Source organism: Culex pipiens, chromosome 1 (genome assembly GCF_016801865.2).
Source record: "Culex pipiens pallens isolate TS chromosome 1, TS_CPP_V2, whole genome shotgun sequence".
Lineage (NCBI taxonomy): Eukaryota > Metazoa > Arthropoda > Insecta > Diptera > Culicidae > Culex > Culex pipiens.
Window position 1 is genome coordinate 96,529,045 of NC_068937.1, and position 16,404 is coordinate 96,545,448.

General features: G+C 34.0%; 1 protein-coding gene across 1 annotated transcript in view; it reads right to left on the reverse strand.

Moving 5' to 3' along the window:
* LOC120430290 (uncharacterized) overlaps window positions 1-16,404 on the reverse strand; it is a 300,000-nt gene that overhangs the window by 115,236 nt on the left and 168,360 nt on the right. Inside the window, exon 4 of the mRNA XM_052706656.1 lies at window positions 14,006-14,139. Within this exon, the coding sequence (XP_052562616.1) occupies window positions 14,006-14,139 (134 nt within the window). The remainder of the gene's footprint in view (window positions 1-14,005; window positions 14,140-16,404) is intronic.

Below are 16,404 nucleotides of genomic sequence, written 5' to 3' on the forward strand. Positions count from 1 at the left end.
GTTTAGCTCGACCCAGTTATGAAATGACCCCCGGTTGTCGTGTAATCCTCTTAACCCAATGTCATTAAATAAGCTTCTTTGCACTTTTTCTGCAAAAATCACAAATGCTCCAAATAGCCAACAGCCAGGATTGAGTTGGCACCCTGCAGTGATGTCACCCTGTGCCCCTAATGATAAAAAGTTACATTAAATAACTTTCTCAACAACTTTGTCGAATACACCAATCCTCTAAATGGCCAACAGAAAAAGTTAGGGTTGGGTTGACACCCTGTAGTTGTGTCACCCTGTACGTCAGTATTTTTAAAAGAAAGCCCTGTTTATATAAACAACTTTCCAGAAGACACCATTTACCTAGGATGCACTTGAAACGAGTTAAAAATAAATCTCGTACTCATATTACGTAAATGTACTGCCAGTGTTGTCAGGAAATATAATTTTCCAGACTTATATTCTAATCGAACTTTTGAAAACGCTATATCTTTTTTTAGAAGAGAGATAGGACCACACTTTCTTCGGGAATGTTTTAGAGGACAATCAGGGCTACACTCCTACGGTATTGGTTTTAAAATTCAGTGAAACCTGAAAATTATAAAAATCAAAATACAAAAAAGTTGGTTTTCCCATACTAAATCCCATACAAAATTGAATCGCTTTGCGCAAAGTGTGGGCTGAACCAATCGCTCCCAAATTTTGGGGGGTTGTTCAGGGACCCAAAAGGGACCGAAAAAACTTTGTTCTGAAAAATCGATCATGTCGAGCCATCCTAGTAAATATATCCATTCTATAATAATAATAATAATTTTCTCTAATAAGCCAAATGAATGCTGATATTTGCCGAATACAAATTTTAATGCATTTTATCGATTACTAAGTATTCAACTATTTTTTTTATTTTAATGCTTCTTATCGATACTCAACTGTTCTACTATTTCCACAACCAAATCTGAATTTCCAGACCAAAATATGATTTTTTTTTCAATTTCGGGAATTCCCGGGATAAATTATGAAAAATCCCGGGATTCGGGAATTCCCGGTTTTGGGAAAATCCCGGGATTTTTGTCCCGGGAATTCCCGGGATGGACGCACTAGGTAAATGATGACCGATATCGCTCATATTTGGCCCCAAGTCCTAAATTAGCTCAAGGAACAATAATCAGCTTGTGGAGCGAGGTTTTGAAAAAAAGTCCAATATTCTGTATTTTTGAATGAAAAAAAAAATTTCGTTTGAAAAAAAGTTTAATTCAATTCAATTCGGTTTTATTGGTGAATTATCAATAAAAAAAAGTTTAAAAAAGCAAATTAATCATGAATATTAAAAATAAAGATTGCTGCAAATATTTTCAAAACATTAAAATAAATTCCAAAATATGTAAAGAAATCTGTGAGAAAAAACATATTTTTGCATAAATTTCGAAATTCGAAGAATAACGAATTGAAAACTATTCAATCTATATTTTTTTACACTGTTTATGTTTTGTGAGTTTTTCAAATAGTATTGAAATATTTTGTAAAATGAGTTAAGGTGCACAATAACGCCTTATATTAAACTTTAAGAAACTTGCAAAGACCATTTAAATTTGAATGAAAAAAAAGTACAAAAATATCAGGGTATTTAATTGCAATCGACAAAAATAATTACAATATAATTTTAAGCAATAAAAAATTTAAAAAAATCAAATAAACACATTCTTGAAAGTTATCTTTGTAGTTATATTTGTCTTTCTTAAATCAAAATATTTGAATCATATTTGCAACACTAGTTAACTACTTTGTTTACGAAAAAGGACCTTAAAAAAATATTTTTATGAGAAAAAAAAGTTTACTTTTTAAATTTTTAACAAACATTACTTCCGGCTCGCCACTGCTTTAGAAAAATCAGATCTGGCCCTCAGGGCCAAAAGGTTGGGCACCCCTGGCTTAAACGATAGATTTTTGTCCATAGATTAAGATGCACTATCAATATTAGACCATAATTTAAGTTTTTAGCTTCTCCCAGGCTGATTTATGTCGAAAAATCGCATTTTTGCGAAACTTTTTTTCAGAAATGCTCATTTAATTTAGGGTAGCCCATTTTTCCCAGCAAAACCAATGCATGCAGCTTGTAGGAAATTTCACGGCAAACATTTTTCCCTCTGAGAAAATGCAATTTCGACACTCCAGTGCCGAGATATTTGAGTTTTAGTGAGAAAAAAAGTGCCAATTTTCAAAATTTCTCAGAATTTAGAAGCAAGGTCATGGTATTCTTTCTCATAATAATTTTGGCCACGGAATGCGAATCTGGAATCTAATTTCATGTTAACGGTGATGTTTGGGAGCTACGCCCTTTAGGAATGTTATTTGCGTGTATTAGCTGCAATTTAAATCGCTTGCAATTTCGGTCAAATCTCGATTTTCTTTTTATTTTGATTGATATTTTACTCACAGAACTATACTAGTTTAATGTTTTTACATGTTCTGATTATCTTAAGAATATCGTATAACCGCATTTTGTATTGATTCTAAGCGATTTTAGAAAATTTGTTCAAAAAATTGACTTTTTTCAGTAAATCGAATAGGGGGTGCGAGAAAGTATTTTATTATTTTTTCTCGTCTGAGAAAACACATTGTTTCTAACATCATCATAATCTATCATTTAATAAGTGAGCACCTGAAATTCCTCGACATGACCCCAAAATGGGACAGGCTAATGTATACCCTTTACCAAAGGAAAGTTAAAAATATCACTCCACAACACTTCATATGAGGAATCGCAAGTGGCGTTTCCTATAGCGGAGATACAACAAACCCGGAAGCGTTTCAAAACAAAACAAAAGCTACAACAAACACCAACTGCACTCATCTGTTTGTGGGATATCACCGACACTGGTGTAATGTATCCACCTCTTCTCTTCAAACACCAAACTCCGTAACAAATGGACGTTATCGTGCTCCCTTGTCGCACGTCGCGTTTTGACGTTCCGAGAAAAACGCGGTTTAATGTTTGACCTTGAATTAATCAAAACTAGACTAGTTTTGTTTGGTTGACCATTCTGAGCGTTGTCGCGAAGTTTAGTTCTCGGAGTCCCGAGTTATACTTACAAATGCTCACAGTAGTCGGGCAATTACGTGTGTCAAACGCGTTCTGACTAAATTCCCTTTGGCGAGTTGTCACACCAACAAGATTGAAACTTCTTGTGATTGAATTTTAGGGATCTGTGAAGGTTCTCAACTCAATTTGAGCCAACTACGAGCGTGCGACATGACAGCACACTCAGGACGGGATGTTATCTGGTGCGGCCCACGGTCCAACGCACCCCCAGTAACGGGGTATTGAAATTTACCTATTGTGAGTTGTGGCTATGTGTGTGTGTGTGTGAGCGGAAGTGGAAAGTTTAGCCGGTTATGGTGCAGCACGCGTCAAATCCGGCTCAGCTTCAAACAAAGCGCAACCCCTTTTCATGTGTGATGGTGTAGGAGTAACACGGTGCGGTTTCACTGGATTTGATTTCTGAAAGGGCGAGGTAAGGAAGCTAGTTTTGACCTGGGTTGCTAATGTCAAGTTCAAAGGATTTTAAGAAAAAGAGCAGAATAAGATGAGTTTAATTAAACAACTTTCTGACCACGTTCCAATCGAGAGAATTTTATGTTAGTGGATTCCCTGCCCCAAATTTTGCACCACCCTATTTCGGATAGGAACCACCCTAATCGCCAAACAAAAAAAAACGAGTCTAATTATTCTGGCCAAGGTATGCCAAATTTGAGCCAACTTGGAACACTTTTGATCTGAATCCTGCTGGTTTGACGTGGAATCGCTGCATAATATAAGGTGCAGTGTTTATGCTACAGGCATGACCATCACGACAAAGAGCTTCGGCAAGTTTTAGAACTATTTTATGACTCCAACTGTAGTCGTGAAATGGAGTCAAACAACAAATTGTCATTCAAAGAGGTCAAAATCAGGCCACTCTACCCTAACCAAACCGGTGATTTTCCGATCGAACCGGAAATCAGCAGAAGGCGGACCCAAACAACCACACACACACCCACAACACGGGAGGAAAACATCGAGTTCTGGGAAAGCGATTGGATCTGGGTTCCCCGTGAACGCGCGATTAGTCCTGGCACCCGGAACGTGACTCATTTCTATCGATCCTGGAAGACAGACTGGTGGGACCATGTTTATTCCCGGGGATTTACATATGGAAATTACTTGTGGCGTTACTGTATAATATTGGACATAGTGTGTCCCGCTCTCATCAGGTGCATCCAACTGGGGACGCCAAACAACAGTCACCACAAAAGGAATTTTCCAGGGAAAATCGATCAATTTGATACCATGTTTGTGCGAAAGCGAGAATGAATAATCTCGAACAAGAGCAGTTCTCTCAGATTTCGGTCATTCGATTTGTTTTGTATTTTTTAATCCGACTGAAACTTTGTTGGTGCTTTCGGTATGCCCAAAGAACCCATTTTTCATCATTAGTTTGTCCATATAATTTTCCATACAAATTTGGCAGCTGTCCATACAAAAATGATGTATGAAAATTCAAAAATTTGTATCTTTTGAAGGAATTTTTGATCGATTTGGTGTCTTCGGAAAAGTTGTAGGTATGGATACGGACTACACTGAAAAAAAGATACACGGTAAAAAAATTTTGGCGATTTTTTATTTAACTTTTGTCACTAAAACTTGATTTGCAACAAAAACACTATTTTTAATAATTTTTTATTTTTTGATATGTTTTAGAGGACATCAAATGCCAACTTTTCAGAAATTTTCAGGTTGTTCAAATAATCTTTGACCGAGTTATATTTGGTCGCAAACATTTTTCAACTTAATTTTTCGATGTAAAATCAAATTTGCAATCAATAAATACAATACTGAAATTTCGATAAAGTGCACCGTTTTCAAGTTAAAGCCATTTTTAGGTAACTTTTTTGAAAATAGTCGCAGTTTTTCATTTTTTTAAATTAGTGCACATGTTTGCCCACTTTGGAAAAAAATATTTTTGAAAAGCTGAGAAAATTCTCTATATTTTGCTTTTTTGAAATTTTTTGATACGACCCTTAGTTGTTGAATTATTGCCATGAAAAGGTTTAAAAACATGAAAATTGATGTTTTCCAAGTCCCAACCAAACAACCCACCATTTTCTAACGTCGATATCTCAGCAACTAATGGTCCGATTTACAATGTTAAAGTATGAAACATTCGTGAAATTTTCCGATCTTTTCGAAAAAAAAAATGTTTTCAATTTTTTTGAATCAAGACCAACATTTCAAAAGGGCTAAGCATTCATTATTACGCGCTTTTAAAATGTTAGTCTTGGTTTCAAAATATTTTTTTTTGAAAAGATTGGAAAATTTCACGAATGTTTCATATTTTTTATATTGTAAATCTGACCATTAGTTGCTGAGATATCGACACTAAAAAAAGGTTGTTTGTTTGGGTGAGACTTAGAAACATCAATTTTCCTGTTTTTTAACCTTTGCATGGCAATATCTCAGCAACTAAGGGTCGTATCAACAATTTTTAAAAAAGCAAGGTATAAAGAATTTTCTCAGCTTTTCAAAAATATTTCATTCACAAGTGGGCAAACATGTGCACTAATTTAAAAAAAAATGAAAAACTGCGACTATTTTTAAAAACGTTACCATAAAATGGCTTTAATTTAAAACGGTGCACTTTATCAAAATTTCAGTAAAGTACTTTTTGATTGCAAATTTGATTTTACATCAAAAAATGAAGTTGAACAATTTTTGCAAACAATATTTCGATTTTTTTAAAATCAGTATTGCTTAAAAAATTCATAACTCGGTCAAAGATTTTTTGCACAACCTGGAAATTTCTGAAAAGTTGGCATTTGATGTCCCCTAAAACATATAAAAAAAAAATAAAATAGTGTTTTTTTGCAAATCAAAAAAAGTTCAATAAAAAATCACGAATTTTTTTTTTTTAACCATGTATCATTTTTTTTCAGTGTAGTCCTTATCCATGCCTTTAACTTTGCCAAAGACACCAAATCGATCAAAAAATTCCTTCAAAAGATACAGATTTTTGAATTTTCATGCATCATTTTTGTATGGACAGCTGCCAAATTTGTAAGGAAAATTATATGGACAAACTAATGCTTGCAGCTTCTTTGTGCATACTGAAAGCACCACAAAAGTTTTAGCCGGATTTAAAAATATAAAACTTAAAATTCAAAACAAAAGATTGATTTCGTAGAGAATTGCTCACAATTGAAACATAATTTCTGTTCGAAGGAAATTCACCTCACTGTAAATTACAATTAGTCGGAACCCGTGTCAACGCAACGAAAAATCGAAGAATTCGACACCAAAGGGCCAAACTCAAACAGGCAAGTGGAGGGAAAGAAAAAAAAGTTAATCACTGGCCGTGTCACGAATCGTGAAACTGAAAGCGCACGAACGGAAGGAGCGAAAAAAAAGTTTCTGCTGAAAAGCAAATTAAAAAGCAATTTATTCGACTTGAAATTTTTTTTCCACAGGCGGAACCTAAAACTGTCAGCACATCAATGAGGTGAAAATTGCGGGAAGGGAGGAAAAAATTGTCCAACAGTAATCAATATTTTAATTGGATGAAGGAGCAGCAGCAGCAGCAGCAAAAAAGTTCACGCTTCCTGGTTCAACGTGGGCAAATCGAACTGGAAATTGTGTCAAATCAAAGAGGAAGTAGTAATAAAAATGGCAAAGTATAATTAAGTTTGAGGAAAAAGCTTACATCAAGTGAAATTCACAAAAAAATGAAGCATATTAAAATTCTCGGAAATCGACAGTTATTAGTTGGTTACTCAGAAGAGAAAAACCCAATCGATCATCAGGTGAGTAACGAAAAAACGAATCGAATCGAAATCCTATCGACTGTGCACGCCCCCTTCTAATTGACCGCTGGGAACCATTAATCTTGGCTCCACCGGAGAATACTCGACAACATCCCGCTTCGCTGTCCCGGCCCATCAGGGGACCCATTCATCAGGTCAACCCCCTTCCGAAAAGCGAAGAAAGAAAACCAGAACTTTTATCGAACATATCGCGGTGAGAGCCAATTTCGACGTAGGGCAAAGTGGCAATGACTGACATGTCTTCAACTGTCTTCAATTGTCTTCAAATTTCTTCATTTGTATTCAACTGTCTTCAACTAACTTTAAATGTCTTCAACTGTCTTCAACTGTCTTCAATTGTCTTCAACTGTCTTCAATTGTCTTCAACTTTCTTCAATTGTATTCAACTGTCTTCTACTGTCTTCAATTGTCTTCAATTGTCTTCAATTGTCTTCAATTGTCTTCAATTGTCTTCAATTGTCTTCAATTGTCTTCAATTAACTTCAATTGTCTTCAATTGCCTTCAATTGTCTTCAATTGTCTTCAACTGTCTTCAATTTTCTTCAATTGTCTTCAATGGTCTTCAATTGCCTTCAATTGTCTTCAACTGTCTTCAATTGTCTTCAATTGTCATCAATCGTCTTCAATTGTCTTCAATTTTCATCAATTGTCTTCAAATGTCTTAAATTGTCTTCAAATGTCTTCAACTGTCTTCAATTGTCTTCAATTGTCTTCAATTGTCCTCAATTGTCTTCAATTGTCCTCAATTGTCTTCAATTGACTTCAATTGTCTTTAACTGTCTTTAAATGTCTTCAATTGTCTTCAATTGTGTTCAATTGTCTTCAATTGTCTAATTTTTCCTTCAATTTTCTTCATTTGTCTTCAATTGTCTTCAACTGTCTTCAACTGTCTTCAAATGTCTTCACTTGTCTTCAACTGTCTTCAACTGTCTTCAACCGTTTTCAACTGTTTTAACTGTCTTCAACTTTTTTGTCTTCAATTGTCTTCATTTGTCTCAATTGTTCTCAATTGTCTTCAATTGTCTTTAATTGTTTTCAATTGTCTTTAACTGTCTTTAATTGTCTTCAATTGTCTTCAATTGTGTTCAATTGTCTTCAATTGTCAAATTTTTTCTTCAATTTTCTTCATTTGTCTTCAATTGTCTTCAACTGTCTTCAAATGTCTTCACTTGTCTTCAATTGTCTTCAATTGTCTTCAATGGTCTTCAATTAACTTCAATTGTCTTCAATTGCCTTCAATTGACTTCAATTGTCTTTAATTGTCTTCAATTGTCTTTAACTGTCTTTAATTGTCTTCAATTGTCTTCAATTGTGTTCAATTGTCTTCAATTGTCTAATTTTTTCTTCAATTTTTTTCAAATGTCTCCAATTGTCTTCAACTGTCTTCAACTGTCTTCAAATGTCTTCACTTGTCTTCAACTGTCTTCAACTGTCTTCAACCGTTTTCAACTGTTTTAACTGTCTTCAACTTTTTTGTCTTCAATTGTCTTCATTTGTCTCAATTGTCTTCAATTGTCTTCAATTGTCTTCAATTTTCTTCAATTGTCTTCAATGGTCTTCAATTGCCTTCAATTGTCTTCAATTGTCTTCAATTGTGTTCAATTGTGTTCAATTGTCATCAATCGTCTTCAATTGTCTTCAATTTTAATCAATTGACTTCAAATGTCTTAAATTGTCTTCAAATGTCTTCAACTGTCTTCAATTGTCTTCAATTGTCTTCAATTGTCCTCAATTGTCTTCAATTGACTTCAATTGTCTTTAATTGTCTTCAATTGTCTTTAACTGTCTTTAATTGTCTTCAATTGTCTTCAATTGTGTTCAATTGTCTTCAATTGTCTAATTTTTTCTTCAATTTTCTTCATTTGTTTTCAATTGTCTTCAACTGTCTTCAACTGTCTTCAACTGTCTTCAACTGTCTTCAACCGTTTTCAACTGTTTTTACTGTCTTCAACTTTTTTGTCTTCAATTGTCTTCATTTGTCTCAATTGTCTTCAATTGTCTTCAATTGTGTTCAATTGTGTTCAATTGTCTTCAATTGTCTTCAATTGGCTTCAATTGTCTAAAGTTTTCTTCAATTTTCTTTAATTTTCTTCAATTTTCTTCATTTTTTTTAAATTGTCTTGAACTGTCTTCAATTGTCTACAAATGTCTCCAATTGCCTTTGATTTCGTTCAAAACTTTGACATTTACCCTTCAACGTTCCGGTTCATTCATAAAGCCAAAGCAAAATAAGGAAAAAGCCTCATCAATTTTCCGATACTATGCTACAACACCGGCAAAGTTGAGCTCGGGAAGGGCTTGGCTGGACCACCGCGGCTGTTTGTCTGTGTTCCGGATAATGGGCGGCGCACAAGTTGATAAATATTCGACCATGTCTCGATTGTGTCCAAGGCCCGTACTCCCGATGGACTATTTTCGCCTTCCTGTTGATATCCCGAGCACGTCCTCCGTTCATCGACATGAATAAGGAAGGATGAATGGATTTTCTGGGGTGTGTGTGTGTGTTTAATGATATGAATCCAAAACGGCTAATCAGCAGTTTCTGGTGAAAGTGGGTAAAAGTTGGAGGGGGAAATGTTGTTTTTATGGATTTGGAAAAGAATAGCATTTCATTTCATTTTCATAAATCTGAATGCAAATATTTAAAACAGTGCAAATCCTTAAAAATAATTATGTTTTCCTCCTCAAAACAAAACAAAAAGCATCACAATTTTCTGTTCCAGTCTTGTGCAGTAATGATCTTGTCCGGAGCAAACAACACCTTCCCCCCTCCAAAATCAAACCCTGGCAAACAAGCAAGCACAATGCACTTCAGCACAGCACAGCTGGCAACCCTGCCTCCCGTCAAGGACTAACTTTCCCGGGCCCAACGTTCAGTGCGGAAATTCTGTGTATTGCGAAGAAAACAAAAATTTAATTAAACCTCAGTCAGTGGCGAAACGGGTGAATATTTTATTTCCACCGGAAAAAAAATGCGGCTCCAGTTGATTGCGCTGTCTCCAGAAAAAAAGTGCTTTCCTTCTCCTCGTCGACATTGTGCAGAGCAAATAATGCATTAGTCGACAGTTTGTTATAATTCTGGAAGGGACTTCGCTTTTGGTGACATTCTTGGAAAAGGAAGCTGCACGTGATTTGAGCTGATTTTAGGTCAGAGATTTCTGGTTTTTGGGAATACTTTGTAAGGGTGTCACTCAACACAAAATATTAATATTTCATTGCGATTTTAGTTAAGGTTTGTTCATTTTTTTAACTGTTTCTTTAATAATGTTGTAATCTTATTGGTAGGGGATGGGTTTCGACTAGCGGCGTGCTGGGTTTTCCAATCCAGAGTCGTGAGTTCGATTCTCGTACCGGGATGATGAAGTTTTTTTTTTTTTTTTTTATATAAGGCCAACATTTTCTAAAATTTTAACTTGTATTGTGATTTTAAAATATTTCAAAAACAAACTGCAAATAGTTAAACCCGGGCAGACGGTAATAACAAAATTCATGCCATTTCAATAACAAATACTGTTAAAATAACAAACAGTGTTATGGACAATTCTTGCAAAATCCATTTTTGCATAAGAGTTTAATAACAGTTTACGTTATCATAACAAAATTTGTTATTTGTCTGATATTGGTTGACAGCCAAAACAACTTTGGAAGGACTGTTATTGGGATGAACGGATTAGTTGTTAAAATTACAAAAAATAATAACAAAGATTTGTTCGAAGAATAACTAAAAATGTTATTAGTCTGTTATTACAATAACAATCCAATAACATAAAATCCTGTTATAAATAACATAAAATGTTATTGGCCTAGTATTTTCAAATAACAAAAAATGTTATTCCCCCGTTATTTCCGTCTGCTCGGGAAAATAAAAACCTGCAATTCCTTTCCATATTTCAATCTGCTGGGTGCAGAGATATTGCTATTCAATGTTTAATTCCTCGAAACATGTTTTTTCTGCGTCCAATTCAATTCTGCAAAAAAAAAATAAATATCAAAAACTATGAATTTTTAAGTAATATATTATTTTTTAAAGCCTTTGTTCTTATTTTGATCTGTTATCCTGAAAATCAAAACAAAATTGCATTGAATTATGAATCCGGAATCGTTTACATACATTTAAGTGAGATCAGGATACATGTAAATACACATTTTTATTCATAACTTTTGAACTTTTTCTCCAAAGTTCATGAAACTCAATAGCGAAGTATGGGACTCTAAACCAAGTCGAATGCAACCTGTTTGATCAAAATCGGTTTAGCCAGTGCTAAGAAAAACGAGTAACAATTTTGGCACATACATACATCCAGACACACATACACAGGCACAGGCACATACACACACAGACATTTGTTCAGTTATCGATTCTGAGTCGACATGTATACATGAAGATGGGTCTGGAGCTTTTATTAAAAAGTTCATTTTTAGAGCAGGATTTTAGCCTTACCTCAGTGAGGAAGGCAAAATGATAACTATAATTTTTTTTGCTAATTCAACTGTAAACTTAAGATTAAAGCTAGAGAATTACTCTGGGACGCAATTCTAAAATGACATGTTGTATTTTTGTATGATTTTTTCTTGTTTATTTTAAGCTTTTATTTTCACTCTCGTAATTTGAGACACTTATTCATTGAATATTAGTTTTAAATTTTGTTTTTACAAAAATCTTTTAGTCTACTTTCTTTACTCAATACCTCTTTTGTACCACGATTTTTATATTTTATCCTATCTATCATAATGCTTGCAAATGATATATGTCTTAAAATATAATTTTTAATAATTTAACCTGTATAAAAAAATCGGTTTTAAGATCAATTTCCTGAAATTGTAGTGTTTGCTAATCATTGGAAAAGTTGGAGACATTGTTTACATATTTTTTTTTTGTGGAAACCCGGGCAGACGGTAATAACAAAATTTATGCCATTACAATAACAAATACTGTTAAAATAACAATACTGTCCCTGATCGCATAAATGTCCCATATGCATTTTCATCACTTTTGAGTTATAGATGCAGTTTGGTTCAAAATCGTGTGCTCATTCAAAAGAGCCTACGACATCTAGTACTTTGTTCTAGAAATCAGGAGAAAATCCAGTTTTTTCGTGAAAGCTTAACACGTAGCCTTATGTATGGGACAAACTTCTTTCGCGTTTTTCTCAGCTTGCTGTTTTTGCATATGGGACATTTATGCGAACATGGGCAGAATAAGTGTTGAAAAATCAATTTTTGCATAAGGGTTTAATAACAGTTTATGTTATCATAACAAAATTTGTTATTTGTCTGATATTGGTTGAAAGCCAAAAAAAAACTTCACATTTTGTTATGGAAGAATATCTCCAATTGTTATTGGGATGATCGGATTGGTTGTTAAAATAACAAAAAAGAGTAACAAAGATTTGTTCGAAGAATAACTAAAAATGCTATAATGCTGTTATAACAATAACAATCTAATAACAAAAAAATCATAACGACGAATAACAAATCTTGTTATAAATAACATAAAATGTTATTGGCTAAGTATTTTCAAATATCAAAAAATGTTATTCCCAGGTTTTTTCCGTCTGCTCGGGAAAATTCTACATACCCGAGCAGACGGAAATTACTTGGGAATAACATTTTTTGATATTTGAAAATACTAAGCCAATAACATTTTATGTTATTTATAACAAGATTTGTTATTCGTCGTTATGATTTTTTTGTTATTAGATTGTTATTGTAATAACAGAATTATAACATTTTTAGTTATTCTTCAAACAAATCTTTGTTATTATTTTTTGTTATTTTAACAACTAATCCGATCATACCAATAACAGTTGGCGGTATTCTTCCATAATCAAAAATGTTATTCCAAAGTTGTTTTGGCTTTCAACCAATATCAGACCAATAACAAATTTTGTTATGACAACCTAATCTGTTATAAAACTCTTATGCAAAAATGGATTTTTCAAGAAGATGCCATAACACTTTCTGTTATTTTAACAGTATTTGTTATTGAAATGGCATGAATTTTGTGATTACCGTCTGCCCGGGATTTTGCATAAACGTGAATCAAAGTTAATTCAATCTTATGCGAAATTGCATCCTTTTTTTTCAGCTCCAGATTTTCCGATAACTACGACGGGTGCTGAATAAAACAAATTTGCAACAAGTTGAAAATAAAAATGTTATATAAAGTCCAAAAAAAAATAATCTAAATTTTATTTTTTCAGGGAAACTTTTATTTCCCCGTTTGAACGTAATTTTTCTTTTATATAAGCGTCAAACTCCAAAATTAGTGCTAAAAATAATTACTTTTTGATACATATGGTGAAAAGTGTAACTAATGCCGATGCAAATATTTTTCAAAGTTTTTGTCTCCCGACTCTGGCCGAGGTCGAGGAAGGGGAAAAAAATAGTAAAAAAAAAATTAACAAGCAAACATTTCGATTACATTTGAATGAAAAATTGTTTGAAAAAGCATTTGAAACTAGTTCAGTTGTTTTGCAATCATTAATTAACAGTAAATGTAAGATTATACAAAACAAAAAAAAACTTTTTGCGGTACTGTACATCGAAAATTTTCAAAAATTCAAAAGTTTTGTGAGTAAACCTTAACATTTTTAACATTATTCTGAATGCAGGGGATTACATTTCAAATAGATTTCATTTTTAATTCGTAATTAATATCCAAGAATACCCCTCAACAACTTTAGCTTAAAATCTTAAAGGTTTCAGAACAACTTTTTCTGATGAATTTAACAGATATAAAATCAAAATGTTTAGTTTAATTATCCTACAAATATTTTGTACACTGTGTTGTGTTTTACAATTCACTAATAAGAGAAAATGTTGTGAAACTAAAATCATTTCATCTTGGTTCATTTTTCTTGATAATTTTTGATGCAAAATAAATATTCAAAAGAAACTTTGCCATGTTGCACTGTTGATAACCTCCACTATTTTTTCTGGGTCATTTTTTTTGCAGAGTTCTCCACCCTGGTCACCAGGTTTCTGCCTTGTACAATTCCGATGACAAGAAAACTCAGAAATTCTTAATTACGACTGCAACCCGACAACAACACTGCACCTGCTTCTTTCTTTCTTCGGTTTGCCAGCAGTGGCTGTCAGATTTGAATTTCCTAGAAATGCCCTTTCTGCAACAACCAGAAATAACGAAAAAAACACTCACCACAATGTTGTTCAACGTCAGCTTCAGATCGGCCCTGGGCCGTGACGGCGGCGAGCTGCAGTTGGCCCGCAGGACGTCCCCGGGCTCGTACCGGCTGTGTTCCGTCCACAGGGTCGGCCCGCTGTCAGGTAGTTCTGAAAAAAAACGGGAGAGAGGGGGGGTAAATAACGAATGCAAATGATTTAATCCGGATGTCTTTTCTTTTTGGGGATTGGTTTTAGACGGAAATGCTACTAATGGGCAACCCCCACCCCGATTCTTCGTCTTCTAACCCTTAACTTTAATCCAATGATCCCCTTTTCTGTAGCAAATAAATAAATTCAATTCAAATAACAAGATTAAACTCCAACTCGAGACCTGCAGAACTGTTGCCGAAAACTGGCAACAGATTTCTTGCATTTTCCCCCCTCCCCCTCCTCAGCACCAAGAGCAGGACTCACTCAACCGAAATTCAATTTAAGCTCGTACATCTGCATTTTCTGTGAAAAATCCACTCTTTCTACTCTCTGAGTGAAGAAGCAAAACCACAAAACGATAAAATACAGTTCCCCCCCCCTCCCCCCCGGGCCCAGACTGACACACAAGTGGTCTCCTCTGAAGTTTTGCAGATGCGGCTGGCCCCGTGACCCGTGGACCCAGAACACCCCTAACCAGCAGGAGAGACGACCAAGGACGATTCTGATAGTCCCTGGCCGGAGATCGGTTTAGGGAGGAAGGTGACCTAATGCTGCCTTTACCTGGGCTGGGTGAGGTTTTGAGAGTACAGTGAAGGGCAAAAGATTTGGGTTTACAGAATTTTAACATTTTCAAATCAGTTAAAGATTTTGTTGCAATATGAAAAATACGAATTAAATTTAGGTAAGTATTAACGTTAACAATCATATTGGGTTTGATGGATTCCCGAGCAGACGGAAATAACTTGGGAATCATATTTTTTGAAATTTGAAAATACTAGGCCAATAACATTTTGTGTTATTTATAACAAGATTTGTTATTCGTCTTTATGATTTTTTCTGTTATTGGATTGTTATTGTAATAACAGACTTATAACATTTTTAGTTATTCTTCGAACAAATCTCGTTATTATTTTTTGTTATTTTAAAAACTAATCCGATCATCCCAATAACAGTTGGAGATATTCTTCCCTAACAAAAAAAAGTTATTACAAAAATGTTTTGGCTTTCAACCAATATCAGACCGATAACAAATTTTGTTTTGATAACATAAACTGTTATTAAACCCCTATGCAAAAATGGATTTTTCAAGAAGATTCCATAACACTTTCTGTTATTTTAACAATATTTGTTATTGAAATTGCATGAATTTTGTTATTACCGTCTGCCCGGGTTGTTGACGACTATTCAGAAAAAAATAGGTGCACAAAAAAAAGTTTTGCTGATTTTTTAATTAACTTTTTTTTCTCAAAAACTTAGTTTCCCATACACGTATTTTTTGATTTTCGAGATGTTTTTTATGTGTTTTAGGGGACAAAAACCCGCAACTTTTGAGCCATAGAGAAGTATGGTCAAAAATTCTGCCGCCTAGTAATGATTTTTTGAAAAAGTAGTGATTTTTGTAACAAAATTGATTTAATAAATATTTATTTTCTATGAGTTATGACAGCCTTCCTTACATTTCAAAATTTGTTTTAATATTTTCAACAAAAAAAATCTACAAAACTTAAAATTTGGTACCGTAAACTGGGGTGACTTTGATAGGATTTCTATTCGTTTTTAGAATATTTTCCAACAGGTAAGGTTTTTCTCAAGATTATTATTTTTTAAACATGTACTGGGGGAGGCCACACAAAGTCCATGCACTATTTTGAAAAAAAAGTTTTTTCAATAGTGTTTAGAAAAAAAGTGTCCCGCCTGTGTGGATCAATCGGACCGCGCACTGGACTCACAATCCAGAGGTTGCTGGTTCGAATCCCGCGGCGGGCGCTCTAAAAATTCTTTGTGTAAATATGGGTATTCGGCGCCGTCGCTCCGTGCCATACTTTCATACACTTAGGAGCCCAGGGCGGCGAAGTCCTTGTAGATAAAAAGGAAGACACTAGTGGTTGGTACTAGCAATGGTGGCCGACAGCTATAAAGTCAACTTCGTTCGTTAGAAAAAAAGTTACGTTGATAATTCTTAGTTATAATTCCGGGGTGACTTTGATAGTCATAGTTTTTCTTGTTAAAATCATATTTAAGATGTTCAAACTTTATTTGTACGTTAAATGTACCATCACTAAAGTAGCTGATATAGTTTTTAAGATAAAAAAATCAATGTTTATATTTAGTTAACTAAGTTTATAAGCTTTTAAACAAAATATATATAATTTTTTGGTAAAATTGTTAAAAAGTCGAAATATTTGTTAAAACTAGTTTTGTTTATAAAATTATCGATTCATA